This window comes from Alternaria atra (genome assembly GCF_907166805.1).
Source record: "Alternaria atra isolate CS162 genome assembly, contig: 28, whole genome shotgun sequence".
Lineage (NCBI taxonomy): Eukaryota > Fungi > Ascomycota > Dothideomycetes > Pleosporales > Pleosporaceae > Alternaria > Alternaria atra.
In genome coordinates, this window is record NW_025091326.1 from 2,550,410 (window position 1) to 2,566,376 (window position 15,967).

At 49.9% G+C, this 15,967-nt stretch overlaps 3 protein-coding genes across 3 annotated transcripts; 2 read left to right on the forward strand and 1 right to left on the reverse strand.

The window, feature by feature from the left end:
* Window positions 1-1,597: 1,597 nt before the first annotated feature.
* Window positions 1,598-4,164, forward strand: ALTATR162_LOCUS7859 (uncharacterized protein; the record flags this gene model as incomplete). Its single annotated transcript, XM_043315487.1, has 4 exons — window positions 1,598-2,131; window positions 2,190-3,250; window positions 3,311-3,697; window positions 3,762-4,164. 4 exons carry the CDS (start codon window positions 1,598-1,600, stop codon window positions 4,162-4,164), a joined length of 2,385 nt encoding a protein of 794 aa, XP_043171422.1.
* A 7,798-nt stretch (window positions 4,165-11,962) lies between these two features.
* On the forward strand, window positions 11,963-13,405 carry ALTATR162_LOCUS7860 (uncharacterized protein; the record flags this gene model as incomplete). The annotated part of the gene is made up of 1 exon (XM_043315488.1): window positions 11,963-13,405. The coding sequence occupies one exon, from the start codon at window positions 11,963-11,965 to the stop codon at window positions 13,403-13,405; it is 1,443 nt and encodes a 480-aa protein (XP_043171423.1).
* Window positions 13,406-13,731: 326 nt separating this feature from the next.
* On the reverse strand, window positions 13,732-15,459 carry ALTATR162_LOCUS7861 (uncharacterized protein; the record flags this gene model as incomplete). The annotated part of the gene is made up of 2 exons (XM_043315489.1): window positions 13,732-14,388; window positions 14,527-15,459. 2 exons carry the CDS (start codon window positions 15,457-15,459, stop codon window positions 13,732-13,734), a joined length of 1,590 nt encoding a protein of 529 aa, XP_043171424.1.
* Between the last annotated feature and the right edge of the window lie 508 nt (window positions 15,460-15,967).

Here is a 15,967-nt window from a genome sequence, read left to right on the forward strand (position 1 = left end):
ATCAAGTACGTCCGAGAACCAATGTTTGTTGAGTAGGAGCCTTTGGTTATGAACTTCAACTTCAGTGAGTTACTGCCAGCGGTGATGCCGTATGTGCCACTATAGTCTGCACCGTCAACGGCACAGTTGGCAGCACATGCTTTGTTGTCTGGACAGGCCGTCGCATCCCATTCATTGCCTGTATAACAATTATCATAGCTAGTTTTCCATCAGCAACAAAGCATGTGGCAGATATTGTGGACCGTTACCCTTCTTTCTTATGAAGCCATCGCCAATTAGCATCGATAACAATTTTACCATTCTTGGTTGTGCAGCTACCCTTTGCGGTGCAAGACTGCCATGTCATCCCTGGATGGGTTTCCGTTTGCTGTGTACCAACGAGTTGTCCATGGCCCGCGTGTAAAAGGGAGGCAGCAAGGATAAAGTATCGATACATGATGAGGAGTACAGGCGTTGGCGTCTTGGTATTGTGGTAGGCTAGGATTCACAAGATATCGATACACACCGTGAAACAGACAGTGCCAGTCGTCTTTTAAGTCTTGTTGCTCGGAAGATCAAACACGCAGTTTGACGTATACGCTGTATATTTTGACTTGCAATTAATGTAATGCCAATAAGTAGTTGATACGCGCGAAATGCAGCGATTGGTGGCTCAAGGGCTTGTCCCCGAGCCAGATATGCGCGCCAGCACCCCTTGTTTGCAATGAAATCTGGATGGATGTTAAGAAGTGTCTGGCAGCCAATGTAGGCAGCGCATTTGGATTGGGAAGACCACTTGCTACCACACGAGCCCTCGTTGTTACATAGGACAATCTCAGTGCAATATAACTGGAGGGGTAAACCATGGAATCTCGCGGTGAGAGCTGGGAAGATTGATCCGACGGAGGTTACGATGTAATTCCTCCCGTCGGCTGTCCATCCGGCTAAGCATACGAAGCACATCGAAGCTCAATGCCATGGGCTGGGCGCTGAGCAAGTGGGGCTGGCATAACAAATCCAAGTAGATAGCAGATTTGACTCGCGTACGAATGATTCAGTACCGTGCTGTTGCCTGGATAGTATCTTACAAGAACGAATTCTGGATCATATCTTTGAACCTTCGGTAGGTCACTGTGTCGCCGCACACCAGAAAGGCGCTACATGAACCCAGAAGTGATGATGGAAAAGGCTTACTATCGGAAGTTTATACCACGTGTAAAAAAGAGGGGGTTGTTTACGATGCAACAGTCGTTCCAGCGAGTGTATTGGCAGATGGCCACGAGACTGGTAATGAGGCGACTAGGATTCCCCGCTTTCGACTCGGAGAAATCCCTATGCACGGGGCCATTGTCTCGATAGACGGATCGAAATGCCGGTAGATTGATGTAATAGGGCGACAATTTTGGTGACGCTGTACCGTGACTGAATGGGCGAATGCTCTGATGAGCCAAAATGTGAGTGGGTGGTTGGTATCCGTGACTGCAAACTGGACCGCTCCGTTTAATGTCCGAGTCTGTGCGCTCCAACCACCTGCATCTCACCTCCGCCTTGTCCGACCCGCTTCGCCTTCGGCAACACGCTCATCGTCACAGGTCACAGTTACCACTTACCATCCGTCATGTCCGCTCCGGGCGCCGAGTGGATAAGCGACAGGTCTCGCGACAATTCCCCGGAAGCCCCCAACTCCACAGAAGGTCACGATGGCTCGTCTCAGCGACGCACAAGCAAGAAGCGCAAAGTGTTGTCGTGCTACGCGTGCCGCAACCGCAAAATGAAATGTGATCGCGTCTTCCCAGTGTGCGGCCGATGCCAAAAAACTGGCAGAGGTCACGAGTGTACATACGACCCTCGGCTACTCGAAGAGTCCCACCCTGGCGCCGGCGCATCGTCATTTGCCCTTGCTGAGCGGCCAGCCGATAGCAACCCTCCCTCGGACACACCAGATTCATTGCAATGGAAGCTCAGAGTGCAAGAGAGACGGATCGCCATGTTGGAGCAAAAGCTGGCCACACGGGAAAGCACCGGAAACCCTTCGCAATACGAGGCCGTTATCACTGATGAGCCCGGGATCAAAGAGGAAATCATGTTCAGAGGGAAAGGTTTCAAATCCCAGTTCAATGGTGCAACGAGCATCATGAGCATGATCTCCATGGTACAACTCACAAGCCCAGACCCCGATAGCCATGTACCAGCAACTGACCATCACGAAGAATCACGAGCTGCAGGCGTTTACACGCGAGGCCTTGACTGTTGATCATTCAATTATGCGTGTCAAAACTGACTTCAAAACCTTCCGCGATCAGAGGAAGAAGTCCGCAAAGTGCAAGACCGCCAGAAGCTCCGACGTCGATTTCGAAATATTGGCCGTCCTCCCTGCGAAGAGCACTGTTGATACACAAGTTGCCCTCTATTTCCAGACGTGGGAGACAAGTTATAGAATCCTACACGAGCCGTCTTTCTGGGAAGAATACCGCATATTTTGGGAATCAGATCAAGACAAGAAGGGCCTAGTTAGCTTCGCTGTCTTGCTCGTATTGCTCGTTGCAATCACGAAGTGTCTTACCCCGAAAGACGATGTCTTCGTTGGCGATACGACCGCCGACCGGCAAGCAGCTCATGAACTCATCGATGTCTGCGATAGCTGGATCAGCGAGCAGCCTCGCAAACGGGTTGCTTTACCCTTCTTCCAATTACAGTGCTTGTCGTTGCTTGCCAAGCGTGTCAATTGCGTCCAATTAAAGCAAGATTGGATTGCTTCGGGAGACTTACTTCGGCTATCTCTTGCGTCTGGTATGCACCGTGATCCGCATCTGCTCGGGCACGGTAAGATGTCACCGTTCGATGATCAAATGAAGAAGCGATTGTGGGTCACTGTCATGGAGTTGGAGCTTCAATCGTCCATCGAGAGCGGCATTCAATCTGGGCTTACCGGATTATACTTTGATACGCCCGCGCCTGCGAATCTTGCTGATGAAGCCTTCTCACCGGACATGCAAGACGTGCCGTTAGGTCAGTCCCCTGAATATTTCACATCGGCATCATACCTTACCGTCACTCTAAAATCACTTTCCCTTCGTATCCATCTCACGCACCTTTTGAACACACCTTCTAGCGCCCTTCATTACACCGACGTACTGCACTATGATGCGCAAATCCGCTCTGCATTGGCCACCCTTCCCGTTTGGGATGACGATTGCGCGCTTGTACCCTCTACGCTCCTTCGTTTGCAATTGCGTCAGTACCTTCTGCTGCTGCATAAGCCGTACGCGAAGTTAGCTTACACAAATGATCGCTACCTGTATTCATTCACGACTTGCGTGGATACGTGCAGCTTGCTGGTTGCAATGCACGATCGCTTGATATCACAAGGCACCCTAGCACTTAACAACTTCCGCAACGATATAATCAGGGCCGGTCTGGCACTTTCTCAAATCGTGTATCAGAATTGTGCTCGTCGAAAAGTCAAGTCATCCGCGTCCTATGCAGCAGACTCTGAGACTCAACATGTAGACCACCATACCCATTTTGCAGATCTTCCTCTACCCAAACGTGCAGTGGGCTCCGATTCACGAATGGACCTGTACCTAGCGGTATTGCCACAAGAGTCCTTCCTTGCAAGAACGCTGTGCGCGTCTTCAATAGACATTTTAGAGCGCACAAGACAGATCTTCGAAGTCAAAGTCTTCCGGCTTGGGACGGGATACATGGAGTGCTGGCTGTAAGTAATGTTGCAGGGAACCCATATGGAACATATGCTGATCTTATTCGCGCTACTCATATAGTATGTCTGCTGCAGTAGGCATGCTGCCCCCTCCTCCGTCGCCTGCCACTTCTATTGCATACATCAATAATGCTAGCGATGACATCCTCTCGAGATGTAGAAAAACGCTCGACTGTTTCACTACAATAGCTTTCAGAGTGCTAGCTCTACAGCAAGACCCCATGAACAGCTTAGCGTCTTCCCTTCGCAACACTATAGGCACCAGAAAAGAAACGGGATCAACGACTAGGACTGCCGAAAATGCGCCTCCCACGTTGCTGGACGAGGTAAGCATGAACCTGGATGTTGCCGGTGGCGCGAAAGACACGACCGGATCTTTTGATGCGCTACAGGACATGCAGATCGACATGAGTGGCTGGTCGTTCTCCGACTTCTGGGCGTTCGACCTTGGCGGTGACTTCTAATATACTTTTGCAATGGAGACTTTAGTTCCATAAATAGACGCAATTTTGTACATTCCTGAGAGGACGAGCAAGAAGAGAATATTCCAATGCTAAAGAAGATAGCCCTCACGGGTGACTCCGCAGCTATAGCTATATCCCGGATGGGCTTTGGAAAGTGCGCACCACCAAACATACTGCGGCATCTTGTCTCCTCGTGTCCCATCTAGACTTCTCCCGGCGACTAAGATTTCTCCGGCCTTCTTTCGTTATTCCTAGCCTCATTCCCAGCTCTGCTCCTTTTCTTTGGTGGCGCAAGAAATCCCATCGCCTGCAGGTGTGACAATCAGTTCCGGAAGTGTCTCAAGATACCGCATTCTTGCCATGACTTTCGCTGAGGATAGCTTTATTCTCATATTTCCTATGATCATAGAAGATGTGCCGTTGGCTATTGGGTCGGCAAGCGACGCGAAGTGGCGACCACGAGGAAGATACGGTCTTTCTGAAGGACCAGTGTTGCCAAAAAGCAAGTTGACTTGCTTGCTTGTTCAAACTTGCTTGGTTCATACCAAGCAAGCAAGTCAAGTCAGAGCTGCACAGCGAACCAAGCAAGTCAAGTTAGCGTGCCTTACTTGCTTGACTTGCTTGGTTTACTTGGTTAAATTAACTATAATCGACTGTATAGCAGATCTCGCGATGCTTTTTTAGCCTTGCAGTTCTTTTTAGTGCTGCAACTACCTCGGCTATTTCCTAAACAGGCTACAATAGGCTACACAGCTGCTAAAACAGCTTAGCGCCCTACTCCTATCCTAACCTCAGCCTTGTTTTGAAGCCTATCGCGATTTCCATTTTCCTGTATCGACGCTTCTTTCTGGTGTTTTCGACTGCCCTAATATGGCCAAACGCCGTGTACTACATACCTCTTCGAGTAGCAAACGTTTGAGAGTAGCTGCTGCTACCGACGACGTCATCTCAACTCCTGCGGCCTCATCTCAGCCAGCATCTCAGCCAGCATCTCAGCGTCGATCGCCTCGTAAAGCCCTCGCTGCCGTAAGCCAGGCCACTGTCTCGTCGCTAGTCCCTACATTCGAGTCGCAGTTTTTGGAATCGCATGTGGAGGATGATATCGTTGCGCCTACCGAGGGTAGCAGGGCTGTTACGGTGGCTACAACTGAGGCTGGAGACAAAGATAATGGCCAAGATGAGATAAACAGCGCTGCTGATAGCTTTGACGGCATTGACTGGGCTCGTTTACCTGGCTACATGAAGCCACTGGCGGGCTCTAAGCGTCCTAAAAGCTGGATTTTTCGGTATGGCTACCGCGTTGTTGAGCGCCAGGCTACTAATCGGATCTGGTTTGTGTGCAAGTACTGCCACATCCACAAAACTATCGACGCTGGCGGTGGTGGTTTGTTTAATATTACTCAGGCCACTACCTCAGCAGCTACCCATCTCAGCCAGCCAAAACGTGGGCACAACCTCACAAAAGATGGCCCAAAGTCGACGCTAAGAGGACAGGGGCAGCTATCATTGCGGCAAGCTTTTGACGCTGGATTAGAGATGCCTCAGCCTACCGCTAACGCACTCGGAAACTTCGACGTACAAGGCTTTCAGTAGCTACTGTTATGTGGCTCGTCAACCAAAACCAGCCTCTTAGTGAGCTTACAGCGCCTAATTTTAGAGAGATGATAAGGTTTGCCAACCCAGAGGCAGAGGCGGCATTGTGGGTAAGTCACACGAGTGTTTCTACATTTGTAATGAGGTTGTTCAGGTCTATACAACCGCAGGTTGTCGACGCCTTATCAAGCGCAGTAAGCAAGATACATGTAAGCTTTGACGGCTGGACGACAAAAGGTGGTAAACGTGGCTTTTTTGGAGTAGTCGCTCACTTTGCTGACGCAGCTAGAATAATACAAGACCTGCCTATCGACCTGCCTGAGCTCGCTGGCGCCCACACTGGTGAGGCTATTGCTAAAGCTATCTCGATGACCCTCTCGGCTTACGGAGTAACTAGCAACCGATTAGGTTACTTTGTACTGGATAACGCCGCTAATAACGACACTGCAATCGCCGCGCTCGCCCGCGAGTACAACTTCGACCCAGCTTACCGGCGCCTCCGCTGCAGTTGCCACACGCTCAACCTGATTGGCCAGGCTATTATATTTGGTAACAACAAGGACGCCTACGGTAACACTCAAGAGCAGTACAGTACTGAGGAGCAGTACATGCGAGAGTGGCGGAAAGATGGCCCTATAGGCGTCCTAGTTGACGTCATCAACTATATCAAAACGCCGCAGCAGTACGAGCTTTTTCGCAGTTTCCAGCGCCGCGCCAACGACAACCTGCCCACCGAGGAGCGTCTTAAAGTACTCGAGCCCGTCAAGCCTGTTGTTACTCGCTGGAACTCCTACTATGCCGCTTTTGAGCGAGCTACTAAGCTTTCGGCTGCTTATAACTTGTACGCTGAGCATCACATTAATAGGATTATCCTCGAAGACGCGCACGCCAACAAGCAGAACAATAAGCGGCCCGAAGCTCCAAGCTGGATGAGATCAACTGGCCTGCGAGCTGCTGATTGGGCAGTAATTGCAGAGTATCAGGACTGCTTAACGCCGCTCAAGTACGCCACAAAACGGCTCGAGGGCCGCAGCAAAGATGGCAAATTTGGGGCAATATATGAGGTTATACCAGTTTTTGAGTATGTACTCAGCCAGCTTGAGGACCAGGCACGCCCATTTAAGCAGGTCGATTTCAACGCTCACCCAGAGGCCCCCGAGGATCACCTCAAGGTCAACCTCCTCACCGCATGGGCCAAGGCCAACGACTACTACAACAAGCTCGACGCCTCGCCCGCCTACTACGCCGCCGTGTGCCTCCACCCGTACTATAAAACTTACTGCGATGTGGCCTGGGCTAACAAAGCTGGGTGGCTTAGCAGTGCCAACGTGGCGTTTCAGCAGCTCTGGGCGGCGTACAAACCTCAGCGCCCACGCCAGTCGTACACGGCTGTAACGAGTAGCAACAATATAGACGAGGCAATCAGCGCTATACTCGGCAGAAACGTCGGCCAAGAAGCTCCGCTGGACGAGTTTGAGCGCTAGAAAATGCAGGAGCCGCAGTAGACGCAGGAGCAGTATACAGCGAATGGCAATCCAGTCCAATACTGGATTCAATTACTGCCAAAATACCCGCATTTAGCGCAGTTTGCCATCGATATTATGACTATCCCAGCATCGAGCAGCGACTGCGAGCGCCTCTTCAGCGAGCTTGGCGACCTACTTGAGCCAAAGCGACGAGCTCTAGGCAGTGAGCTACTCGCAGCTCTTCAACTAGTGAGATCCTGGGTGCGAGCTGGCTATAAACCAACTATTTATAGTGAGGCTAAGCTTTCAGACAAGGAACTTTTAGATAATTACAATATACTTGAGTGGGACAGTTAGCTTAGTAATGTAGTAGTGTTTAGTCCCTTAGCAGTCAAGTAAATCAAGTACTTGGAAGCAAACCAAGCAAGTCAAGCAAGCAACAAATTGCTCCCAAGCAAGTCAAGTTACGCCTACTCTCTAACCAAGCAAGTCAAGTTTGAGGCAGTGACTTGCTTGACTTGCTTGTTGGCAACTGTGTGAAGGACCTACTTGTGGAAGATGTGTGTAACATGCTACCGAGTGGATGACGAAGGTGGGTTGGTATAGAACTATTCAAGCTTGCTTCGTGGTGTTGACGAGCAATCGTGTTGATCCAGAACGTCTCGAGAGCGTACTCACTCATGTATCCGCCATCGTTTCTTCAATCCTCAGCACTTCCATGTGGCTAAGTAGACAGGAATCTTGCATAAGTGTTATTGTTTCCCAGCAAAGTTCCACAGATACGACTAGTATCCGGAAAACACAGACGAGCGCAAAGAAGCATTTTTGATTCACGATTGTAGATTAGACAGAAGAGATGAAGAGCTTGGATGAGAAGTAAGTGAGAGAAATCTTGTGGCGACAGATCTTCTTCATGAAGAGAATCTGTGTCAAAGTGGACGGGAGATCAAACTCGTCATAACTGCACGTGTTTCTTCAATTACATCTCTAATCCGGCCATGAACGTATGATAGTCTGACTGAGACGCACAATGCAAGTCCAGATCCTGATCTTCTGTCTCTATCCCATCCCTGTCCTGTCCAGACACTCCTATAGCTTTCTCGCATCGTTCCACTGTCCTGTGCATCCTAGGCACTTGGAGGTGTTCAACGCCTGGGCGCATTGTACTTTGAAGCTGTCTTTGTGCTCTCGGCCCGCGTAGAATGAAAACAGACCCTGAGCGTTCGAACAGGAGTTCCTCTACCTTTAGTTCGCTTCTTGGTGGTGTCGGTGGCCGAAGGACAATATCAGGAAGTTCCGATTCGTGAAACATCTCGATGGTTAGATAGCGAGGCAGTGGCTTTGAGGCCGTTTTGTTCTTCTTGGTCTTGCGCTGGTTATATTTTGGTACAAGGTGCGGCACGAGTTCGTCGTTTCGCTGAGGAATCATCTTTAGCTGGTTGCATCTTGAGATCAAACCTTTCAGTAATTCCATGTTTCGATGTGGTTGACTGCTCAGAAAATGCAAATTCAAAGAGGTACACGCTAGATTATTTAGTCTAAAGCTGGTCCTTGAGCGTCTTCGTCTTCGTTTTGGAACAGTGTCTTTCACGAAGTGAACGATAACACTACACATCCAGGACAATGCTTACAATGTCTCAAAGAAATGTGAAAGTACGAGCGCTCTACGCCATTTACCCACAACCACCATTAGATAGGGTCAAGTCTCAGGTCTCATTGTTGGACATAAGGAACCGTTATATTGGCGAGGCAATGAGAAATTGAACGTAGGTCGTGCAAGCAGCCTGAACCTAAGCATAGACCTTATGACATTCACATAGTGAAGGACACTACAATTATTTGCCACGCACATACAACAGTACGAGCTCTGAATATTCGCCTAGAATACTCATCATCCATTCTAATCATTTATGCACACCTGTTTGGTTGTGTGCGTTCTTCAGTCCCGTGCAATCAGTACAGTTGGAGCAACTATAATCGTCAGTCCTCTCTTCACCCTTTGAACCCCCTTGTCTCATCCTTCGTGCGCACATCACACTACGTACCTTATACAGTCGGTACAGTCGGTACAATTGCGACATTCGTCACAGTTGTCGCAGCCGGTACAGTTGTGGCAGTGGCTGCTGCTGTCGCAGTCGGTGCAATTTTGACAGTATGTAGAGTCTTTACAGCCCGTGCAATGCCGACATCCGGTACAGTCTATACTCGTTTTAGTTGCAAAGCTTTGAGAGACCGTAAAGAGCAAGAAATTAGTCAAGGTAATAGAAACAATAGATGGTTCTCAGAGAAGTGGCAAGCGCAAGTCCCTGCTTTTGCTACCCACACAATTGTGGCACGAAGTATCCTTGCTGCATCCGATGCAATTCTTGCAGTATGAGCAGTCTGATTAAACAAGCCAGAATCGCAGGTATAAGTACACCATCTTCAAATGGAGGAGCTAGTTGACCAGGCGATAGGTTGCGGCATGCGCGACATGGAATCATTGATCTTTGGGAACATCATTGCACAGTGCGTACCTTTGCAATCTGTACAATTTTGACCTGGGTTCGTTGGTGCAAGGTCAGAGTTGAAGTATCATGAAGCTTTATTCAAACTCACAATCCTTGCAGCCAGTGCAGTTGGTGTTGTTGCGATTGCCGTCGCCATCGCCGGAACGCGAGAACGGCATTGCACGGAGCGACGATTCACCGCATCCCATGTTGAACGTTCTTGTTGGACTATATAATAGGAGGCAATGAACTGAGTCAGACTGATAGAGTAATCATAGGCGCAAAAAGTGTATAGATGCAATGTATAACCTGCCCCAGGTTTATAGGTGAGGTGATGTGACTGGAAGGGCATGCAGCCACGACGTCATTTCTGACATGTAACAGGGTTATGTTAGAGAGCGCCTTATCGGTATCGACGGCCACTCTCAAGCTTCTCATATGAGATCTACCAATTGAAAAACTTGTCGAGGAGTAAATCAGGTTCTGAGGTCTAAACTGGTCCTACATCATGGCCTGAAGGCATACTACACATCGCTATGACGGCACATCCAAATGAGGCTGTTAGCTCCTCATTTCCCACATTCCTGAAACCTTTGAGTGCACATCGCAAGAATACAAGGGTCTACTGGATTTGCGTGTTTGTTGCCAGCTCCGACTTCGTCGACAAGACCACTACAGTTAGAGCAGCCAACACGTGAGCGACAGTCGTCACATCCCGAACAGTCGACTAAATCTGCTTGGGTTGACACAGTTTGTTGACCTCTCGATTCGACTGCAGCCAACGTTGTTATCGTCCATATTGGAAGCTAGTCGTTCCTGAGGCGCAGGTGGAGGCGCACATTGTTGCTGAAGCGGAGGTATAGAATTTTGATGAAATTGAGGCATCCGAGGGACTTGTGCACCTTGATGAGGTGATCGCGCCTGAGGATTTTGAGGAAGAGAATTCTGCGGCGGTCTCTGTGAACCTCCGTCGTTTGGATTCTGATAGCCGTGGTCTTGGCAACCTGTAGATGAGCCAGCAGCAGACCCTTGTAGAGTTCCAGCTCGATGAGCAGGTTGGACATGACAATACAAACAAGTCTTAGGTATGACGGACCAGTAACTAGGCGCAGGGCTGTATGCTGGAGGGGGTCCAGTTGCCTTGACGAAGGGCCGCTCGGATAACGAAGATGATTGTGATGACCAGAGTACGGGCGAACAGGAGGAACACGCGATGCAAGTGGTCCTACCTCGTGACCTTCGAAGCGGTTTGGCGGGTTTCTCCAAGTCTGCGGCTGCATGTGCGATGTATGACCATCACCAGCGCAAGATCCAGCTAGACCGCGCGCAGGCAGAGGCAAACCATGGCGCGGTGCCTGGGATGCATGAGGATGTTAATCAGTACGTATAAGATCGGAGGCGCGGTCACGGTATTCTCCGGAGAGTTCTAATGTCGACTCAAAAAGCTTTTCATTTATAGACGGTAGTGTGTCGTCGGCATCTGAATCTGGGCTTGATACGCGAGCTCGCTTTCGGGCTATGTCATAAGTCAGTCGCGTCACTACGTTGTTTCAATGACTTGAGACTGAGACAACGGATATCCACTTACAATCGTATCCAGCCATACTGTCAATTGCGTTGTGTAGCTTGGGTGATGAGTTGAGGAATTAGTAGTTGCAAATCCTGTATAGTCGAACAGGCGAAGGTTCGTTAAAGTATACATAGGACACAATCAGATGAACGCAAGGTTATTGTGGCACCCAAAATTCACTTGCGTATTCACAGATCTTCAAAGAAGAACTTAAGCAAACAGAAGTACACTGGTAGAAGACATCGTATGAGAACTGTTTTGTTTGGTCTTGAGTCAACCATTCTCTAGTCCTTTCCTCTCGCCCCAGGGCCTGAAGCGCATTGCCCTCTTGTGTTTTGCTTGCAATTCAAACGATGGACTACTCATACGAGGGCTTAGGACATCGTTGGGGTATCGTGGGGGGGGAAAACAAGCTTCCCATTGTTGGAAAATCTGCCACTTCGTCTTTACAGATTAGCGGCTTGGCATTAGTCTCGCGATTCGCTGCATGAGGTAATGATGTTCATTCGTCCTCGCCTTATTTCCGGGGGCGTCATGGATTGACGTGCTTAAGAAAAGTAGCTCGTCCAGCCGCTCCCGCTCCCGCAAACCACAAATCTTTACTTATCACAAGCATGCCATGCGGTCTCGGACTTATTTCATTCTCTAAGCTTGCTTGTAATCACGAATAGCAAGTAACAATGACGGATCCAAGCATTGATGCAGAAAAGAACACGGAGCGGGAGAATCATGCCATCACAAATACTGATGTGGAGCGGAACCTGCAGACATGGCCCAGCGCGCGCGACGTTGAAATACAAGAAGCCACCCTGAGCGCCGAAGCTGGGAACCAAGCAGCGCAACACATGCACGACAAGCCACATCAACCTGCTCTCGCACGAATGCTCTCGCGCCGCTCAGCAACATCATTCGATCCAGGTCCAGCTCCTGATGGCGGCCTCACAGCTTGGACTCAGGTTCTCTGCACACATCTGACCATCCTGACCACCTTTGGTTTTTTTACATCATTCGGCGTATACCAAACGTACTACGAGAACACCCTCGGTATCTCGCCCTCGACAATATCATGGATTGGATCCCTCCAGGTCTTCCTGCTCTTCTTTCTTGGTACTTTCACAGGCCGTGCTACGGATGCTGGACTCTTTCGCCCTGTCTACATCGCTGGCGCGTGCTTCCAGCTACTTGGTATCTTTACATTGGCTGAGAGCAAAACTGTGTGGCACGTCTTCCTGTCGCAGGGTGTATGTCTAGGCATTGCGAACGGGCTGCAGTTCTGCCCTTCGATGGCTCTGGTATCCACCTACTTTGTCAAACGTCGTGCCTTCGCGCTGGGCTTCACTGCACTGGGATCCTGCACTGGGGGTGTCATCTTTCCAGTCATCGTGCAACAGTGTCTGCCTAGCTTAGGCTTTCCATGGACGATACGTATCATCGGCTTCATCATGTTGCTCATGAACGTTATCACCATTGCGTTGTATCGCACACGACTTCCACCTAGGAAAACCGGTCCGTTGGTCGATTGGGGAAGCTTCAAGGAACTGCCCTACGCGCTGTATTGCGCTGGCGCCTTTTTCAGTTTCTGGGGCTTGTATTTTGCTTTCTTCTACATTGGGAGCTACGCGCGGAATGTCCTTGGTGCCACTTACCAGCAAAGTATCAACCTGCTTCTAGTGCAGGTCTGCATGGGTTTTGTCTTTCGCCTGCTACCTACCTACTATGCTGACAAAATCGGGGGCCTCAACGTTCTCATACCTTTCGCTTTCATCTGCGGTGTTATGATGTTCGCATGGATTGGGATCAAATCCACTGCTACCTTGTATGTATTTGCTGTCATATATGGAAGTGGGAGCGCTGTTATCCAGGCGCTTTGGCCGGCGGTAATCGGCAGTATGAGCCGTGAGAAAGACCTGAAGAAATCGGGTGTGAGGATGGGCATGGCGTTCACCGTCGTGAGCATATCAAGTTTCACAGGTCCACCGCTAGCTGGTGCACTCATTCAGAGTCACAACGGTAGCTACACATATGCGAATATCTGGGCGGGTATGTCGTTCTTTGTTGGAGGATGTCTATTAGTTGCTACTAGGGTATCTCTGGTGGGCTGGAACTGGAAGGCAAAAGTCTAGCGGTAGATCTGATCAAGTTCTTTGTTGACTTTCAGATTCCTCGGTTCTCTTTGTATCCTTTCCCACCCATTCTCTGAATCCGTTACTGACTTTCTTCTCTGTATCATCTGAGAGCTCGTTACTGTCTTTTGCTGATGATGGTCTTGCTTGCAGAAATTGCTCTTAGCGAAACTGACGCCAGCGTGAGCTTGTCGTAAGTGAAACAAGTTTTATACCATCTACAGGAGAGTGGACATCCATATATAGTGTGATTTCGAGAAGAATATCGTGCCGCCTCTGCGATAGTCATGCCTTGCATACCCATCGACGTCGAAACCGTGCTTGAACTATCGGCCCCTCTTATCTCCCAACGTAGTGACTCTTGCTAACAAGCCAGGCTCTTCCCTCTCCTTTTCCATTCTCGCATGCCAATCCGCCTCAGCTTTAGCTGCATTCTTCTTAGCCCGCGCTGTATTCCACCTCATGTAATAGCAGCAGAGCGGGAATAGTACCGTGCCTGTCGTGACCCAAGCGAACAAGACGCCAAAGTTCAAGCCGACGCGTGGATGTAGATCAAACAGGATGGATCGGGTGAGCTCAACCACGTTGTGCATAGGCCATCCATAACCCCAGCGATAAAAGCCGGGTGCAAGTTCGAGAGCGTAGAATCCAGTCGCGACATTACTGATCACCCAGAAGATCAACCACAGAGCTGTCCAGGGGGTTCCCAAAAGCATGGCCATATTCTCGCTCGCCAGACCAAACGCGGTCATACCGATCCAGTTGACCATCCAGTATACCACAAACGTACCGCTACCGTATGCGTTGGGGTTATTGGCGGGCTGATCGTGGGCTGCTTTGGGATGGTCCATAGGCATGAGAAAGGCAAGGCTGACGAGGGAATAGACGAGCGAGAGTAGAAAGTAAGACGCGACTGTTGCGACATAACGCCAGATAATGAGCTGGTAGAAGTGCAGCGGTGGATGACCTCTAGGCGAGAGATACTTTAAATGGATAGGTAAAAGAATGTGAAGCTGAAAAAGGAGATGATGACTAGATATCGGCGTATGGAGTCAGTGTAGGTCTTGCATGCAGTTCATACAGGGAAACTACTAACTCAAGTAGATCAGCCCAATACTGACCGCGGGTGTCGCGATAGATGGCCCAAAAGGGCGGAGATCATACACTGCGAATTCGATTCCTGGAGCGAGAGCTTGGGGCGAAACGTCGACGTGCATGTCAATGACCGAGAGATTGTTCTGGAGGAGATGTGTGATCCACGCGCGACCAAAATCGGTCACAACGCGCTTTTGGAGCGTGTTCATGCTAGGTAAGATGTAAGTCGAGGACGTAGTCTGATCACGCGCAGAGTTATAGATGATCTGGCAAGCCCCCAAGGGATCGTAACTCGCGTTTCCCTGCCTCACTGCTGCCTCAAGCATCGCTGTTGCATTGGGGTTGATGATGACGGCCGCCCATGCGTGAAAGTCGTAGACATTGTCTCGTACCCTGAGTGGATCGTTGTCGAAGTCCCCAGGTGAAGCAAACGTATAACCGGGCACCACGCCACCCTCGTCGATGATGTCGTGAATAGCCTGAGTAACGAACGGACCCACGAATGGTGTGACCCCTGCATAAGGCGGCTGACCATCGAAATCGACAACCCAGATGCTCAGGCTTTTAACATTCGCATTCTGACGAAACAATGCACCCCAAAAGAGACACAAGAAGGCCATGATAGCGATAGCGAGGATGAGATTCGTCCGGAACCAGAGCTTGATTACATGTAACCTGACGCCGGCCATGGACGAGTGGAAAAATCCAACGGGCTTCTGCTCGAGTTCGATCCGGCGGCTGCTCTTCGTGCGGCCACGCTGTAGTGTTGTCGGCCTGCTTGAAACAGAATTGATACCGTTGTTCGTCTCGCTTTGGAAAATGGTGGCTTCCTGCTGTGCGCAAGCAGAGTCTGTAGCTGCGAGGGCTCGCTCTCCTGTGTCGGAGTCCCCGGATGAGCTGGAGTCATATTCGTGATGATATTGCGGGGCGATCTGGCATCCAAGCATTGGTTGAGACATGTTGAGCGCTGTGGATATTGACAGAGGGTGCTTCAATTGCTGATATACCTAGGTGTCTTGAGGCCCGGGCACTTGATACTGCTGTGAGTTGCTGACAGATGAACGCTAGTAAAACGCTAGTAGATTTAAAGCGAGTTCATTGGATGTGAATGCTAGAACGATGTTTGGTCATCACCAGGGCTGAGTTAATCACTGGTACCTGCGCCACATAGTATCCAGGTACGCTGACATGACAAATATCTAACTGGGTAGCCAAAGGAAGGGGTGATCCGATGTTATAAGGGATGCCGACGCGTTGAGACATCCACGCAACCACATTATATCCTTACCTAGTCGTTTCTGGAGTCGTTACATGGCACGTGTAGTGGAAATGGAAGTGTTATCAGAAAGGTAGCCATAAGGGTTATATTGGCTTACATAAGCCCCGTTGAATTGAGGAAACACCTGGGCACGGTTCCGCGCAACACGCGCCCCACGCTCATTGCGCAACTCTGTCATGACGAACACC